Source organism: Planococcus citri, chromosome 4 (genome assembly GCF_950023065.1).
Source record: "Planococcus citri chromosome 4, ihPlaCitr1.1, whole genome shotgun sequence".
In the NCBI taxonomy this organism is placed as follows: domain Eukaryota; kingdom Metazoa; phylum Arthropoda; class Insecta; order Hemiptera; family Pseudococcidae; genus Planococcus; species Planococcus citri.
The window spans coordinates 32,364,191-32,381,312 of NC_088680.1; the positions used below are offsets into that span (position 1 = coordinate 32,364,191).

Genomic DNA, 17,122 nt, shown 5'->3' on the forward strand with positions numbered 1-17,122 from the left:
TACTAACGGTGAATGAGATTTTAAAAAAAAACACATCCAACAACACCAATCAATAATCATTCAAATTAGACTGATACTCGTAATTCCAAAGGGGGTTAAGACACTGAAATACAACATTAAAATGATGAAAAAATAGATACCTATGAAAGAAGGTTCATAGTCGAAGATCGGGCAAAAAAATGGCAATAATCGAGCTCATTCCTCGACGAGACGCGACATCTCGAATCCAATTTGCAAAAACGGCTTTCGCTGTTTTCTGCTCATCGTGAGAATTTTAAATTCAATTTTCAACTCGGCTTGACGTTTAACTCGCGCGCTGCTTCTGTCGGCGTCGTCGTCGTCACCGGCTAAATAATGCATTAACAAAGTTTCGCAAACGGCAGCCCAATTTTCCCATTGTACATTTTCTGCAAAAGTTAAAAGACACGGTGACGTTTGCCGTTCAACACATACAAATTTTTTTTCAGCATTTCAAACATGACGCGACTCGTAAAGTAACGCCGAAAACCGACGCGAATCTCGCTGACAACTGAGGACACGTTTCGCCTGCCTGCCTTTGCTGACTCTTGTCGTTGTTAATTTCGACGCCATTGAGTTTAAATATGCCGCCTTGGGCGACGACGACGTACAAAGGCGTAGTCGTAGTCGTCGGCTCGGGTAGATACTCGTATCTCATCGCGGTGAGTGCAGATTTCTCTCATCTGTCGACACATGGAATGTTACATGGTTCCATCTTCCCTTCCCATTTTCCTCATGATGCCCTATCTAAGCATCTTTTTCTTCGAAAGTCTGAAATGTCTAGCGGATTGACGATGACAACCACCGGCGCGTCGTCGTTGTGGTTTGAAGATTTGTTACTCTAGCGAGATAAGTTTGCAACAATGCCACAAATTTTTTCTCATCTTTGATGATCCTTCAGTCCAATTTAGTCAAGAAATAGACTCAAAGACCTGAAATCCTAACTTAACGTGTAATTTTTTATTTTTCTGATTCAGCTTTGTTTTCTATGTATCAGTTCGGGAAAATTTAAAACTTTGCAAAAAAAAGTTGACATATTTTGACATTTTTTAAAATTGACATATTTTGACATTTTTTCTCAGTTTTTGATCAAGTCTGTTATATTTAGAAATAGTTGGCTACTTTAGAATCGTTGTTTTGGTATTGTATTATGAAATATTCTTTGAAATAAAATTCAGTTATTATCGTGATCTGATCTTAACATGGTGTCAGAAGTAAACAGATAAAATGCCGGATCCGATTCCGAATAATTCTTCTGCGAATAATTCACATTCGCATTCAAGTTCGAATATTGTGACAAGTCGTTTAAAACCGTTAGAAATTAACAACGCGAATTTAGACCAAGCATGGTCAAATTTTAAACAACAATTTAAAATATATCTCCGCGCTAATAATTTGGAAGATGAAAGTGATAAACGTAAAGTTGCTTTATTATTACTTCACATCGGAGATGATCCGAAAACAATTCTTGTATACTCGTCGTTTAATATTGATATTGATACAATCAAATATGAAGATTTAATTAAAAAGTTCGATGACCATTTTGGCAAACGAAAAAAAATAACTTTGAATCGTTATAAATTGCTTACTCAAAAACAAAAGCTCAATGAATCAATCAGAGACTTCGTGACCGATTTAAAAAATCTCAGTTATGACTGCAAATTAGGATCGTTAGCTGACAGTTTAGTAAAAGATATCATGATCGCGGGTCTTCATAAAAATAATGTCAACATGACTGAACGCCTTCTCATGGAAGATGATGACGCCGAGCTCGATAAAATCGTCGATTTAGCAGTTAATATGGAAACCTCAATGAAACAAGCCCAGTCGTTTTCAGAAGTAGCAGAGGTAGAAATTCATGCTGTTGATAAAAATAATTCGTCAAGTGCTGATCGGTATCGTAAATCGGATTCGCATAATAATAGCTTTCAAAATAAAATAAACGACTGTAACTATTGTGAAAAACCAGTAGAATTCGGAGCATTGCGATAATTCAAAAGAGCAATTAATTTATCTGTACCATCGTCATCACATTTTTTAAAAATGTCTTTTATTATTCCAACTGCTCGCTCTGCCAAGCCATTTGAGCGAGGTAAGTATGGAGAAGATGTGATCCATTCAAAATTCCAATTTTTCGCAAAATTGGAAATTTCAGATGATACAAATGGTGGACCATTGTCCGAGATGATGGTTTTAGGAATACCGTGACGTGCGAAAATATTCTTCAAATGTTTTATAATTTCGGTTGCTGAATATCCATTAAGTTGAGCAACTTCGATATACTGAGAATAATAATCTACAATCAATAGAAAACGATTACCACTATACTGGAAGATGTCCATACCAATTTTTTCCCAAGGTAATTTAGCAACTTCGTGGGACATCAGTGGTTCTTTTGCATTCATTTTAGCAAAACGGCGGCAACTTTCGCAACTTTCAACGATTAGTTCAATTTCGTGATTCATCGAAGGCCAAAATATGCTTCCTCTGGCTAATTTTTTCGATTTTTCAATGCCTTGATGCCCTTCATGTACCAGTTTCAATACATCGTTTCTTGATTTCTCAGGTATCACCAATGCGTTGCTCTTGAACACTAAATCGTTTACTACATTAAGTTCATTTCGAAATTTTGAGTAAGCTTTTACCTGAGTAGGAACTTTTTTATGATCAGGCCAACCATTAATACAAGACAGATAAATTAATTGCTCTTTTGAATTATCGCAATGCTCCGAATTCTACTGGTTTTTCACCTGCGGAATTACTCATGTCCAGAAATCTGAGATCAAAAATTCCGAATCATTCAAATAATCTTATTCCATCATCCATTGATCCTGCTGTCGTTATTGAAAGGAAAAATAGAAACAATGATCGTTCCGCAAATTACTATAATCGAAATTCAAAATCGTTATCTCAGTTGAATGTTGGACAAAAGGTATATTTCAAAAAAAACTTAGATAGTCCTTGGTTATTGGGAACAATAACAAAACGTATAGATACTCGATCGTATGAGATAGATAATTATTATCGCCGTAATCGTCAGTTCATTCGGGTGTATTCGTTTAACTATCGGAACTCAGATTGTAACAATAGAAATTTAATTCGCTCGGAATCGTCGTGTTCGTCCGTTTCAAGTCCCATGATTGTTAATAGTACTGGTAGTACTCCTGATAGTACACCAGGTAGTACTAATTCAACTTATCATACTCCGGTCTCGACTTACGTGTCTCGTTTTGGTCGTACTGTTAAAAATCCGGTAAGATTATCTTATTAAAAAAAAAAAAAAAAACATGTTATATTTAGAAATAGTTGGCTACTTTAGAATCGTTGTTTTGGTATTGTATTATGAAATATTCTTTGAAATAAAATTCAGTTATTATCGTGATCTGATCTTAACAAAGTCGTTAAGTGAATTGGGTATCAGTACAAAGGAATGCTATCTGTAGTTTCTTTGCATTGATTCAAGATGTCTAAAAAGAAAAAAAAAAAGAAAAAAAAACAAACAAGATAAAACAGGAATTTTTCTTGAATATTTCATTTAAGAGGTGGAGGGAGGTGGAATATCAACATTTTTTCAAATTTTATCATTATTTGTTTTCAATTGAAAATTTATAAATTTCAATTTTATTAGTTAGGTATCTCTTGGTCTTAAGTAACATTTTCTGGAGGATTTAAGTTTCTAAAAAAAAATGAGACAATAAAAATGAAAAATTTTGAAGCTCGATTCAAAATGCGAAAAACGAAGACATTTTTCAAAATATTTTGACTTTTTTTTCAAAGGGGGGGGGGGAGGGGGAGCGAAGTCAAATGTTTGTAAATTGTTTTATTTCAATTTCTACATCACCACAAAAAAATCCAAATAAAGGAGAGAAATGAACGGGAAATTTCAAAATCAAATTTTCAAATTTAAAAATAAAAATTAATAATTTTTTTTGATTACGTACATATTTTAATTTTTTTCTAAGAGGAGTGGAGGGGGCTGTCAATTATTATCTTTATCATTGTTTTCTTTAAATTCTATGTTACTAAAGCAAAAAATTCAGATAAATATTTCAACTTTTAGAGAAGGAAAGGTTTCTAAAAAAAAATGTATTAAAAATATAAAATTTTGATGATTAATAAATGAAAAGAATTACAAAGTGTAAAACAAGCAGAATAACATGAAACGTAGGATAAAAGCAGAACTTCAAGGAAGACCCACTCAAACACCTATTTAATTTTTTTTTGATGGCAGAAACGGTCAACTTTTTTTTTAGGCAGCAAATTTTTGGGTCAGATGTTTCAATTTTTTAGAATAGATAAAATAAAATACAAAAAATTTCAAATTTTCATTGACTTTTGACAATATTTTTGCAAACAAAACAAACAAACAGAATAAAAGCAGGACAGTATGACACAACAGCAAAAAAAAAAAATGACAAGAAATGGGTAGAACGACACAAACATGTGATTCCAATTCTAATCAAACGCTCGGCTTTTAAAAAATTTTCTTTCAATTTTTTCAATTATTGATTTTTTGTCAGGTATGAAAAAGAACTTGAGAAATGATTTTTTCCAGACTTCTTAGCATTTTTCGTTTTCATCGAAACCCTTCGTTATGAGTTTCTGAAACTCGCTCAAAAAAATTTCAGAGTTGAGGGTGTTCCTGGAGGGGGAGGGGAAGCCCTAAAGAAATATGCATTTTCGAAAAAATCATAAAAAGGCTCATTTGTCAGTTTCAAAAGATAAAATCTGACTTACCCTAACTCACAAAAAAAAAAAAAAAACTAAAACACACATTTTAGAGTTCTGCGGAGGGGTTTAAAATGTCAAAATCGCTCGTTTTGTGTAATTCTATTCTGCATTTTCAAAGTATTTACTTCACGAATAATAAGCGTTCATTGCCCAAAAAATATCGATAATATTATTTCTGAAACTGGAGAAATATTTTGGGATACAAAGGTACCAATTTTTTAGTTATTTTTTTACGAAAATTCGAAAAAATTGGATACCCAGTTTTTGGCTACGTTTTCAATTTTTTGAAATTCGCAATAATCCTCTCACAAATTGGTATTACTGTTTTTCAGAATAGTCCCTCAGTTTCGTGCGTATCTTGCGATGAAAACGAGTACGAGTAATTTTGGAAATTTTCGTACTTTTCGTCTAACCCTAAAAATGGTTTTGAATTTTGACTTCAATAGTCGAGTTCAACAGAAGATTTAAAATGATTTTTTTATTCGATTGAATCTCAAATTCTAATTTTCAAACATAATCATTTTTTTCCTAAGCAGATTAAGCAGAATTTGAAGCCAAGATAAACCACCGAAATTCTTCTTTTTAGAGAGTCTATCTCCTTTAGGGTCTGTCTCGAGTGTAAACAATTTCTAGGGGACTTGACTGACGATGAAGTTTCTAAGAAATTAGATAAAAATTTCCTTTGACTCCAAATTGATCAATTTTTTTGAGAATATGTCCAAAACCATACGATACAGATCCACGACCCCGCAAAGTAAAATAAAGTTATCGCAACTTCTTTCGGTAAAAAGACAGCGATAATACGTGTTCGATGTACGAAGTTTTTCATTTTTTATATTCTCAACACTAGACGTTGGTGTAGCATCCTCTTGTAAATCTGCCACGACACTTACAGCAAATTAGAAATTATCCGACCATAAATTCGAGCTACTACAGCACCCGCATAGCAAAATTTCATTATTCGTTCGTCGTAGAAACTATAATTTGTACGATACGCCACACGGCGACGACGACTTGGTAAGTATTACCACCACAGTCGTCCCTCTCCTCAACCTCAGCAACCAAACGAAACGAAACCGAACTGGCAGCCTGGAGCTGATCCACATGCCACCATGTTCGCTGCTCATCTGGCTGCCTTCCGCATAGAGTATTACATTACCAAAGCAAATTGAAATTAAAAATAAAAAGCACCAGCGTCGCTTTTTCTCGCCAACTTTACGTCGTCGTCGTCGTCGTCTTCGTGCTGCGATGGTAATAGCAACGTATATCGTCGCATCTCCAGCAGCAATCTCGACGACGTTTCTGGCAAAATTTCATCACGAGGCGTGATCAAGTTACCAATACAGACGAACTGAAAAATACACGTATTCTCGTACACTAGCACACTACCAATATTTCTAAGCTAGTCCCTTTGGACAGAGTTCGGTTAAGGTATCCCTCCTTATCTCAGAGTGGATAAAATAAGAAAATGATGAAGAAGAAAAAAAAAAGGCAACACACCAGTACAACGGAACAAAGTCAGCAAAAAATTCCACCGTATAGAGAGAGAAAATGAAACGAATAAGAAAAACCCACTAAACGAACGTAAGACTGGAAGATGAAGTGCATGGAGCAGGGTATAAGAACAACCGTCTGAAGAAAAAAGACGTTTCTGAACCCGCAACAGCCACAGTAATAACAACAACAAAAACGTAAAAATAGGTTAACGAAGCGGAATGAAAAAGATGAAAAACACGATACATCGCTATCATCGTCGTCGTACTCGTCGTGGCTTTAACGACTCAATTATCCCCTATAATACGAGTACGAAGCGCATCTGTAGCTGTACAGTGCCCCCCTTATCCCTTACGTTTCCTCGAACCACATCGAGACTTGCTTTTTTTTTGCTCGAAGAAAACAACGATGACAACTTGAAAATAAACGAAAAAGAAATGAAAAATCTTTCAAGCACGTGTATGACCAGGAGAAAAAACCTCGCAGATGAAAGGTTATGGTGTGGTGATGGTTCTTTTGGTGGGTTTTCTTTCGAACGAATTTTCTTCGTGGAGTTTGAGTTTGCTATTGCAAGGTGGAAAGTTTATGGGAAGTGGTGGGAAAAATTCCAAAAAGAGAAAGAATTTATCGAAAATTTGGCTTTTGACATTTTGACCCAAATAAAAGAAAACACAAAAAGCCCATACATAAAAAAATACTGTGAAAAACAAAAATCCCTCGAAGCACAAATCCCAAATTCAATTTCAGGAATACAAATTATCCAAAAACAAGGAAAAGCAATAATTGGATAAAATAATAAAGAAATAGGGAAAATTTTGCAAAAAAAAAAAAACAATTTACTGAGTTTGGAAAATTTTTCAGATCATGCTCTCCATGCTGATCGCAAAAACCACATCTCAACTATTAAACATAAGAAATGGAGCCATTTTCGTGGAGGTGTGGGGAATGGTGCTCTATGAGCATTCCTTTCCCCTCCAGTACACCATAGATGTCGCAAGAACAAGAACGGAGAACAATATGCCAGAATGTGACCTACCAATCAACATAACGTGCAGAATGATGGACAATTACAAACATGTCATTGAGGAAATTAATAAGTTCATAAAAATGGAAGAAATAAATCAAAAGGTAAGAGAGGTTAATAGGAAAAAAAGAGTAATCCAAATGATAGGCGATGCACTGCATTGGTACTGTAACGCAATTACAGTCAGAGAAATGTCCCCAGTATTAGAAAATGAAAATATGTATGATTAAGAAACAGTATGAAAACTTGAGAGAGGCAATCACGGAAACACACAGTGATTTATTTAATGTAACGAGTGAGATCAATAATTATTTTAAAGAAATGAATGAAAAAATGAAATATCTCCACCATGCCCTAAAAAAAGGCCATAAATGAAATCAAAAACGACACTTCCTCTTACAGAGAGGTGAAAAATAGGATCACTAGCTGTAGTGGAAGGAAATGAGATAAAAATATACTTTAGCGATCCTATAGGAAGTTTATTTGTGCAAAATACTGTGGTGTCTTCACCTTCTTGAAGATAAAAATATATCATCTACGTGATATGTTTTTTGCAAGACAGGCTTAAATCATGATTGGCGCCCAACATGGAAGAACCAAGGTAAATATGTACTTCGTTTAATTAATTAATTACTGAGTTTTATTATAATATTATTTGGACCTTTCGCATAATTATTTTAATGATAAACAAAAAAATCTCGAGCACTTCTAGTGATTTGTCAACAGTCAATATTGAAAGTGGATCAGGCTGGATTAATGGTATAACTAAGAACCACTTTGAAAAATTATTTAAAGAAAGTCAATTAAAAACCCAAGAATGTTTAGAAGGCTATAGAAGTGAATTACGAAACCTTCTCAAAGTTGACAAAATTAAATCAAAGGCAATAAAAGTAGCCTACTTCAGAGATAAGAAGTCCAACTATTTGTAAAAATGACAGAAGACACATCAGCAGGAACAACATCCAAAATACTCACTTTCCACCCAGACACATTTTCAAACCTAAAAAATACAGTTGAAGAATTTGTGCAAAAATATGAACGAACAGGGTGGTACCAAAAAATATAAATATTTCCCAGCCTACTTAACTGACCTAGCACTGAACGTGTTTTATAATATGGATAAACATGAGGCCAAGAACTTAAAAGAAACACACATACAAAAAAAAAACCAACAAGAAAAATTTAACTTCAAGCCATCCAAAAATCATCAAGATAAAAAGTAGACTATAATCCATACACGAAAAAGTGCTCTAGAAGTTGATTTTGTATTTTTTTTTCGGGGACCAAAAAAAAAACGCTGCCAAAATGAAGGTACTACCTGCCCCATTTGGAAAAACGCAATTTTGAAATTTTTTCCCCGCACAACGAGGGGGTGGACCCTCAAAAAGGTGATTTTGGGGACATGGTCGGGACCGAAAAAACTCGACGGGGTTGTGTTGGGGGAGTTCTCCCGATACCAAATATGTAATTTTTTTCCGTGAAACCCTGCACAACTGCATTCTATGGCACTTTGAATGCGATTTTTATGCATTTTTGGCCATTTTTGATGGTAAAATGGCTCTCGTGTCTACGATATGGCTGAGGACCGAACAATTTCTTGGACGTTTGTTAGACGGGGCTATTTGAAGCCCAACTGCGCAAAAACGGCGAAAAAATACTTGCACAACGCGATTTTATGAGCACTAATAGGCTTGTTACCACTCCCCCGCCCCCCGAATTAAATAATGCATTGTGAATTCGATAATATCGATGCGACCCATCAAAATGGTATAGAATTTCGCGCCGAACACAAAAATCGCAATCATTTTAAATTCTGACCCCCCGCGGTGGAGTTTTGCCCCCCAAACTGAATATAACGATGATATTGAACAAACTTTGCACGTTACACGTCGATACTGAGGATTTATGTGTACGGAATCAGAATGAATCTCATATTCGTTGCTTGGGAATATTTTTGCTTCAAAATTTTTCATTTAATCTCCACCCCCTCCCTTCCCCTTTAAAGACTATTTTTGAACATGGATTTGAAAACTTGAACATGACCTATCAAAATGGTACAAAATTTCGCGCTGAGCTTGGAAATTGCAGTCATTTTTCACTTTGACCCCCTTGGTGGAGTTTTGCCCCCTCCCTCCATAAAGTCAACAATGAAATTGAACACGTTGCACATTACGTGTCTGTATATAAGGATTTATGTAACAATGTGACAATATAAAAAAATATTCAAGGAAAAAAATACAAAAAAAAGATGAAAAAATGAAATGAAAAAAAAAAGAAAAACAGAAACATATACAAAAAAATGGAACAACAATGAATGATTCAAAGAATGCAAATGAAAAAAACGAGATGAAATGAAAAAAAATAACAGAAAAATAAGAAAGGGAAAAAATACAAACAGATAAGAAAATTGGAACAGAAATGAAAGATGAAAAAATAATATAAATGCAAAGAAATCAGATGAAATAAGAAATGAAGAAAACAATAAAAAAAATTACAAACAAGAAAAATGGAATAACAATGAAAGATGCAAAAAATGTAAGTAAATGAAAAAAAAAAAAAATAAGATGAAATGGGTTAAAACAGAAAAATGAGGAAAACGAGAAAACAATGAAACAACAGTGTAAGATACAAAAAATACGAAATAAACAAGTTGAAATGAAAAAAAAGCAGAAAAATAAGAACGAGAAAAAAATGCAAAGAAATAAGATAATTGGAACAAAAATAAAATATGAAAAAAATATAAATGAAAGAAAACGCTTTCCCGAGCTCCATCGTTTCCAAACTTCATTCCAGTCATGAGAAAAATAGTCAATCGAATGTGAGGAGCGAGAGAAGGGGATTAAAAAGAAAATTGATTCCAATTTTCGAGCTCAGCGCCAAATTTTATGTCATTTTGATAGGTCGCGTCCAAGTTTTCAAATCCATGTTCTGACTTTATGGAGGGAGGGGGGAAAAACTCCACCAAGGGGGTCAAAGTGAAAAATGACTGCAATTTCCAAGCTCAGCGCGAAATTTTGTACCATTTTGATAGGTCATGTTCAAGTTTTCAAATCCATGTTCAAAAATAGTCTTTAAAGGGGAAGGGAGGGGGTGGAGATTAAATGAAAAATTTTGAAGCAAAAATATTCCCAAGCAACGAATATGAGATTCATTCTGATTCCGTACACATAAATCCTCAGTATCGACGTGTAACGTGCAAAGTTTGTTCAATATCATCGTTATATTCAGTTTGGGGGGCAAAACTCCACCGCGGGGGGTCAGAATTTAAAATGATTGCGATTTTTGTGTTCGGCGCGAAATTCTATACCATTTTGATGGGTCGCATCGATATTATCGAATTCACAATGCATTATTTAATTCGGGGGGCGGGGGAGTGGTAACAAGCCTATTAGTGCTCATAAAATCGCGTTGTGCAAGTATTTTTTCGCCGTTTTTGCGCAGTTGGGCTTCAAATAGCCCCGTCTAACAAACGTCCAAGAAATTGTTCGGTCCTCAGCCATATCGTAGACACGAGAGCCATTTTACCATCAAAAATGGCCAAAAATGCATAAAAATCGCATTCAAAGTGCCATAGAATGCAGTTGTGCAGGGTTTCACGGAAAAAAATTACATATTTGGTATCGGGAGAACTCCCCCAACACAACCCCGTCGAGTTTTTTCGGTCCCGACCATGTCCCCAAAATCACCTTTTTGAGGGTCCACCCCCTCGTTGTGCGGGGAAAAAATTTCAAAATTGCGTTTTTCCAAATGGGGCAGGTAGTACCTTCATTTTGGCAGCGTTTTTTTTTGGTCCCCGAAAAAAAAATACAAAATCAACTTCTAGAGCACTTTTTCGTGTATGGATTATAGTCTACTTTTTATCTTGATGATTTTTGGATGGCTTGAAGTTAAATTTTTCTTGTTGGTTTTTTTTTTGTATGTGTGTTTCTTTTAAGTTCTTGGCCTCATGTTTATCCATATTATAAAACACGTTCAGTGCTAGGTCAGTTAAGTAGGCTGGGAAATATTTATATTTTTTGGTACCACCCTGTTCGTTCATATTTTTGCACAAATTCTTCAACTGTATTTTTTAGGTTTGAAAATGTGTCTGGGTGGAAAGTGAGTATTTTGGATGTTGTTCCTGCTGATGTGTCTTCTGTCATTTTTACAAATAGTTGGACTTCTTATCTCTGAAGTAGGCTACTTTTATTGCCTTTGATTTAATTTTGTCAACTTTGAGAAGGTTTCGTAATTCACTTCTATAGCCTTCTAAACATTCTTGGGTTTTTAATTGACTTTCTTTAAATAATTTTTCAAAGTGGTTCTTAGTTATACCATTAATCCAGCCTGATCCACTTTCAATATTGACTGTTGACAAATCACTAGAAGTGCTCGAGATTTTTTTGTTTATCATTAAAATAATTATGCGAAAGGTCCAAATAATATTATAATAAAACTCAGTAATTAATTAATTAAACGAAGTACATATTTACCTTGGTTCTTCCATGTTGGGCGCCAATCATGATTTAAGCCTGTCTTGCAAAAAACATATCACGTAGATGATATATTTTTATCTTCAAGAAGGTGAAGACACCACAGTATTTTGCACAAATAAACTTCCTATAGGATCGCTAAAGTATATTTTTATCTCATTTCCTTCCACTACAGCTAGTGATCCTATTTTTCACCTCTCTGTAAGAGGAAGTGTCGTTTTCTAAAGGTGATTTTCTGAATTTTTACTGTAATGCAATTACAAAAAAAGGAGATCTACCCTTTGTATGAAAATGAGAATAACATTGAAAAAATCAATATTACTTCAAGATTAAATATTGTATTATTCTTCTACACAAAGCAAAGTGGCATATTTCGTCCAACACTGAAATCGTAAACAATAACAAACCAAGATAAATTAAAAATTCTCCAAACTAATGAAATTCTATCCAATTCCATCTCGTCTCTCGAAAACCCCGACAAAACAAGGAAAAAGTAAAGAATGCGACCAGGAAAAAAGTCAACTGAGGGTTCACTCTCCCACACCTCTTTTAATTTGAACCAAGCATCTAGGTAGGCAGTAAAAACAAACTAGCTTTTTTTTCTTTTTCGTCTTTCATCGTCTCATTATAACATAGTTTTAAATACGCTCCAACCATCAGACCACTTTCACATACGAGTGAAAAGGGATCGTCCACCAATTCCTACTTTTATCGTGAGTCTACTTCAGAATGAAAATCTTCCTCCTCCCCTACCTCTTCTTCCTTCGCTACGTTTTTCATTTTTTCGCAACAAGGGACAAGGATAAGGTTTCCACCAGTTACTCGAGGATTTTCCCCCATTTTTGCTCCAGCTTCTAGCTGCTTTTCTTCCACATCTCGGATGGGTTTCATTTCAACGAGATGCCAGTTTGAAAAAAATTACCCCAAACGAGCAAAGGTACAATTTGTATTGTTCTAGAGTAATTTTTCTTTTACCGCGTTTTGTTTTAACGACATTACGACGACGACGACGACGACGATTAAACAACGTGTAAAATAATACTATAAAACGTACACGTTGTCGGATGTCGGCGGGCCCCTTCTATACCCCTGTTTATCCATTGGAAAGAGTTGAACGCCGACGATGTTTCTTTTCACTCACGTAGTAGGTAGGTGTAGGCAATGCATAGGCAAGCACCTATTTGTTGGTGACTCGGTTTTCAACTATTTTTCCTCCCCTAAATGAGAGCTTGTTGTTTTAACCAGGCGTGAATTTCACGTAAACCTGCAGTTTTCACCCTTTATCGAGTTTTATTTCAAGATGAAGAGTTGTTGGGAGTACGTTGGAAGAAGTAAAAGGGGGTTGATAATTAATTTTACTCGTAATTGTGGAATTCCTGCTGCGGTGTTCGAGATGTGAACGACATTGTTGTGTACGAGGTCTTATTTGTTGTGGTAATATATTTTATTACAATGAGAGCAAACTCGAAATGAATTTTAAAATAAATAATTATTTGCGATACGTAAATAATAACTAATAAGAATGTTGTTGTCTATGAGCAAAAAATTGAAAAAATACGCTGAACTGAAAAAAATTTCAATTAATTATACTATAAAATTGGATCAATCAGAGACGAGAAATTTATGGTCGTGTTGGGTACGGGGAAGGGACGATAATGGGGGTTAAATTACGTAAAACTCGAATAAATGTAAGCTCAAGTAGGAGTAAATAGCAGAGTATACTCTCACTGGAGAGAACCCTGCACATGTCATGTAACCAACTTGTTTAAAGTCAGAAATATTACTTATTTAAGGTCTCCTTAAGATTGTAATAAACCTTGTTAAATTAAAAAAAATTAAAAAAATTAAAGAAAAAAAAGTAGGAGTCGAATTTCCAAAAAAAAACCTTAAAGTTTTAAAAATGCAACATTAATTTAAAATAATTATGTACTAAGGAATTAGTTTTAAAATTCATATTTGTAATCGTGATTCAAGTTCATACACAATTGTTCTAAAATTCGTAATGTTTCCGATTTATTATTTCTTTCAAGGGTTTCTCAATTGAAACATTCATTTTTTACCCTAAAAATTGAAACAATTTTCTTCAAACAAAATATTTACTATTTTATGATTGGAATAAATTCTGACGTAATAAGTCTTTTTTAAAATCTTTTTTTTTCATTTATTTGATTCAGTTTTCACAACTTTATAAATTCAATGGTAAATGCTGAGAAATAATGGTAAAAAAGAATCTTGCTGATCATGATAATTACACTCTAAAAAAATTGAATGAAGCACAAAAAAGGTACCTATTTCAAGTCGATAGGAAACAAAGAAAATCATCTATACAGAATACAGATCCTAATTTAGAGTGTACCTATCGTTAAATGCTTTCAGTTTTTTACTTTTTTTTTTTAATTGATTGAAAAATGTTTACTTGCACTCGATTTAATTTTTCCAACCAATTTCGAAATACCTATTCTAAAGTTTTCAGTTTATTTCTATGTTCTGAAGTCCTGATAGAAATCGCACCAGTATTTTTGTTTCCAATGTTGTTGTAACTCGTACTTTTCTTCTCAATCACATTACCTAGTTTCAAGCCGGTATCATCGACTATGAAAGGACTGCTCAAAGTATTATAAAATGAGATGAATATTATAATTTTTTCTTTTTTATCGATTTAAAAAATTTGTTTGCAGATTATTAACTTTATGAAGAATGTACAGCGAGTATAGATTATTTTGATCAAAACCAATAATTTCTTTTTTTATAGGCCTAATATTTTATGATTTTTGTAAGCAATTTTAATTTGATTTCTATAACAGTGAAATAACTGATTCTGCGAATAACGTAAGTTTCATACTTCTATCTGATGGTAACTGATCAGATACTGACATAAAAAGAAATAACTTTTTTTTCGTTAAATTTTAAAGGTTCATCTTAGTGTTTTTAATTATTCATTTAAAAAAATTATTCCTAGTTATTTATGCAAAAAATGTATATTATTATTTTCCTTATTTTTTTCATTGCTTTCATTTTTTGATTTTTTAACAATTTTATTTGGTTTTAGAAATTTTAAAAATAAAGAAAAAGGACCTGTACGTAAGTTAAAATTTCGACAATTTTTAAAATTCAGTCCTTCATCTGCTCTAACCATAGTAAGTAGACATTTATTTGTCTTCTGTTTCCTCTTTTTTTTTAAAGGAATTTTCCATGAAATTTCGTTGATGTAGGAAGTAGGTACTTGCGTAGATAATAGTTTTCTTTTAAATTTTTTATTTTGCTAAGCAAGTTTACCGAATGCTTCACAATAATTGCACATACCATAAAAGTAGGCACAGATGAAATACATATAGCAAGAGAATGCGAAATCATCTCAACTTTTTCCAAAATAAAATATTAAGGAAAATAGATTTCTGATGGAAGAACTTCCAAAAATGCCTTCCAACAATTGAGAATAAATATTATTACCGAGGCATCGTTTCTACAACAAAAAATATTTTTTCCCAAAGGAAAACGCAGGAATCCGAACGTCTCACAACGTTTTCAGTTGATCACAGAAAAGTATACCTATTCGGTTTAATTTTTCTCATTTGCGCAGGATAAAGATTTAAGATAGACTTGGCTATACCAAAAAATTGACACGAGTCTAGAGTTAGACTCACATTGTGGGATGGTGTTCAATAAAATACATCCATGGATCATTCGTTCAACTCTGGTTTTTAAAAATTCAACTAATTCAATTTTCATTACAATAATTTAAAAAACACGACTGATAACGTGTACACTCATGTAAAAGGTCGACTGTTGCCGTTTGACCCAAATTACTGGATATTGAAAAAAAAATGGATTGAATCAAAATAATCCCAATTCCCAAAGATCAGCTGAAAATTATGTAGTAGGTACAACTTTATCGTAGTAGCAAAATGATCGATCAAATCGAAAATTTCATCATTTCATAAAACTTGTGATCATTATTAACGCAAGTAAAAAATGTATACACATTACACATAATATAGACACAATATACACACGATAATTAATCCCAATCAAGTGACATATTAGAATATAAAAACAAAAACTACGCAATACGAATACGTACTCATCATCAGGCGTGAGTTGAACAGGTTCGTCGGTGAACTCAGGTGGGAAATTGGCTAAATCTCTATCACATTCGAGTCTGGGTCTATAAGGTGGTGGAACTTGTTTACTTTGTAACTATTCAAAGAACATAAAACACCAAAAATTAATTCTCCCATTCGATGAAAATACAGCGAATATTTCTAACAAAAAATTGAATAGACATAATTATTTCGTTTACCAATTCCCAATCGATGAGTTTGAAGAACAGATGATCGTAGATTTCACGGAAACCTAGTTCAGCATTACATCCCAATCGTTCTTCTGGGTTCTTGTTTAAGAATCCTTTCAACACAGTTGACGCTTTAACCGATAATGATCTCGGAATTCTTATTGGTCTATCGAGTATTACTGCGAAATTGAAAATAAAATTAGAAATAAACTCTTCAATCATATCGAATCGAAAAAATTACACAACTTAAGGTACGTAAATATGTAATTAATCATCTTATTTCAACGTACTTTGGAATAAGTAATCTTCGGTATTTTGATCAGGATTTTCGGAAGCATTTCCAATATCAAACGGACTTCGGCCAGCTAACATTTCATACAATAGTACACCCAACGCCCACCAATCGACACTGAAACGTAATAAAATACCACCAATAAATACCAACATATTCGTACGGTACCCATTCGAATGACAATCCAGCTCATCTATCAAATACGCGTCAAATCGAGTGAAAAATACGTCAAAACGCACCATGACATGATAAATAGGCGAATACTGCAAAATAATATTACATCGGAAATAGAAAAATACTCGGATGATGGTCTATTCATCGCGAAAAATTTCCAACGGGTGTAACTTTTCTCAACTTCGATCAACACTATCAACCCAACTTCGCCCAGATATTTCTCCGAAGCTGTCGTAAAAACTAGATACACAAATTACCCGATGAAACGACAATTAAAACCAAGCCACTTTCCGGCTGCTTCAGAAAATGTCGATGATTTATGTCAAATGCAAAAAAAAACACACAACACGCAGTTACAAGATAGAAAGAGAACAGCAAACGAAAGAATTTGCTAAAATAAATATCCTCTAAGACGTATCTCGTTTTTGGTGTGTTTTTTCAGAAAACACAGCGATAGGTTTTTTCTCCACTTCTCTGTCTACTCTTCAGCCTTGTACGACAAATAGGCTTTCTATTTTTCCTGATGGATCGTAAATTTCTCGTGTTTTGTGCCTGCTCGAGACTAGTACATGTTATTTTGTACTTCGAACTACACGTTAATCGTTTTGTCTCTGTTCGTTTCTGTT

The 17,122-nt window shown here is 33.8% G+C and overlaps 1 protein-coding gene across 4 annotated transcripts in view; it reads right to left on the reverse strand.

Annotated features, from left to right (window-relative positions):
- The window catches only part of aPKC (protein kinase C iota type), a 146,673-nt gene that overhangs the window by 37,532 nt on the left and 92,019 nt on the right, over positions 1-17,122 (reverse strand). For 3 of the 4 annotated variants that reach the window (XM_065359787.1, XM_065359786.1, XM_065359788.1), the window contains 3 exons: positions 16,321-16,439; positions 16,040-16,209; positions 15,821-15,936 (listed from right to left, as the gene is read on the reverse strand). In XM_065359787.1, coding sequence (XP_065215859.1) covers positions 15,821-15,936; positions 16,040-16,209; positions 16,321-16,439 — 405 coding nt within the window. Of the gene's footprint in view, positions 1-140; positions 408-15,820; positions 15,937-16,039; positions 16,210-16,320; positions 16,440-17,122 lie in introns of all 4 variants that reach the window. The other variant, XR_010558114.1, reaches the window with a different exon arrangement.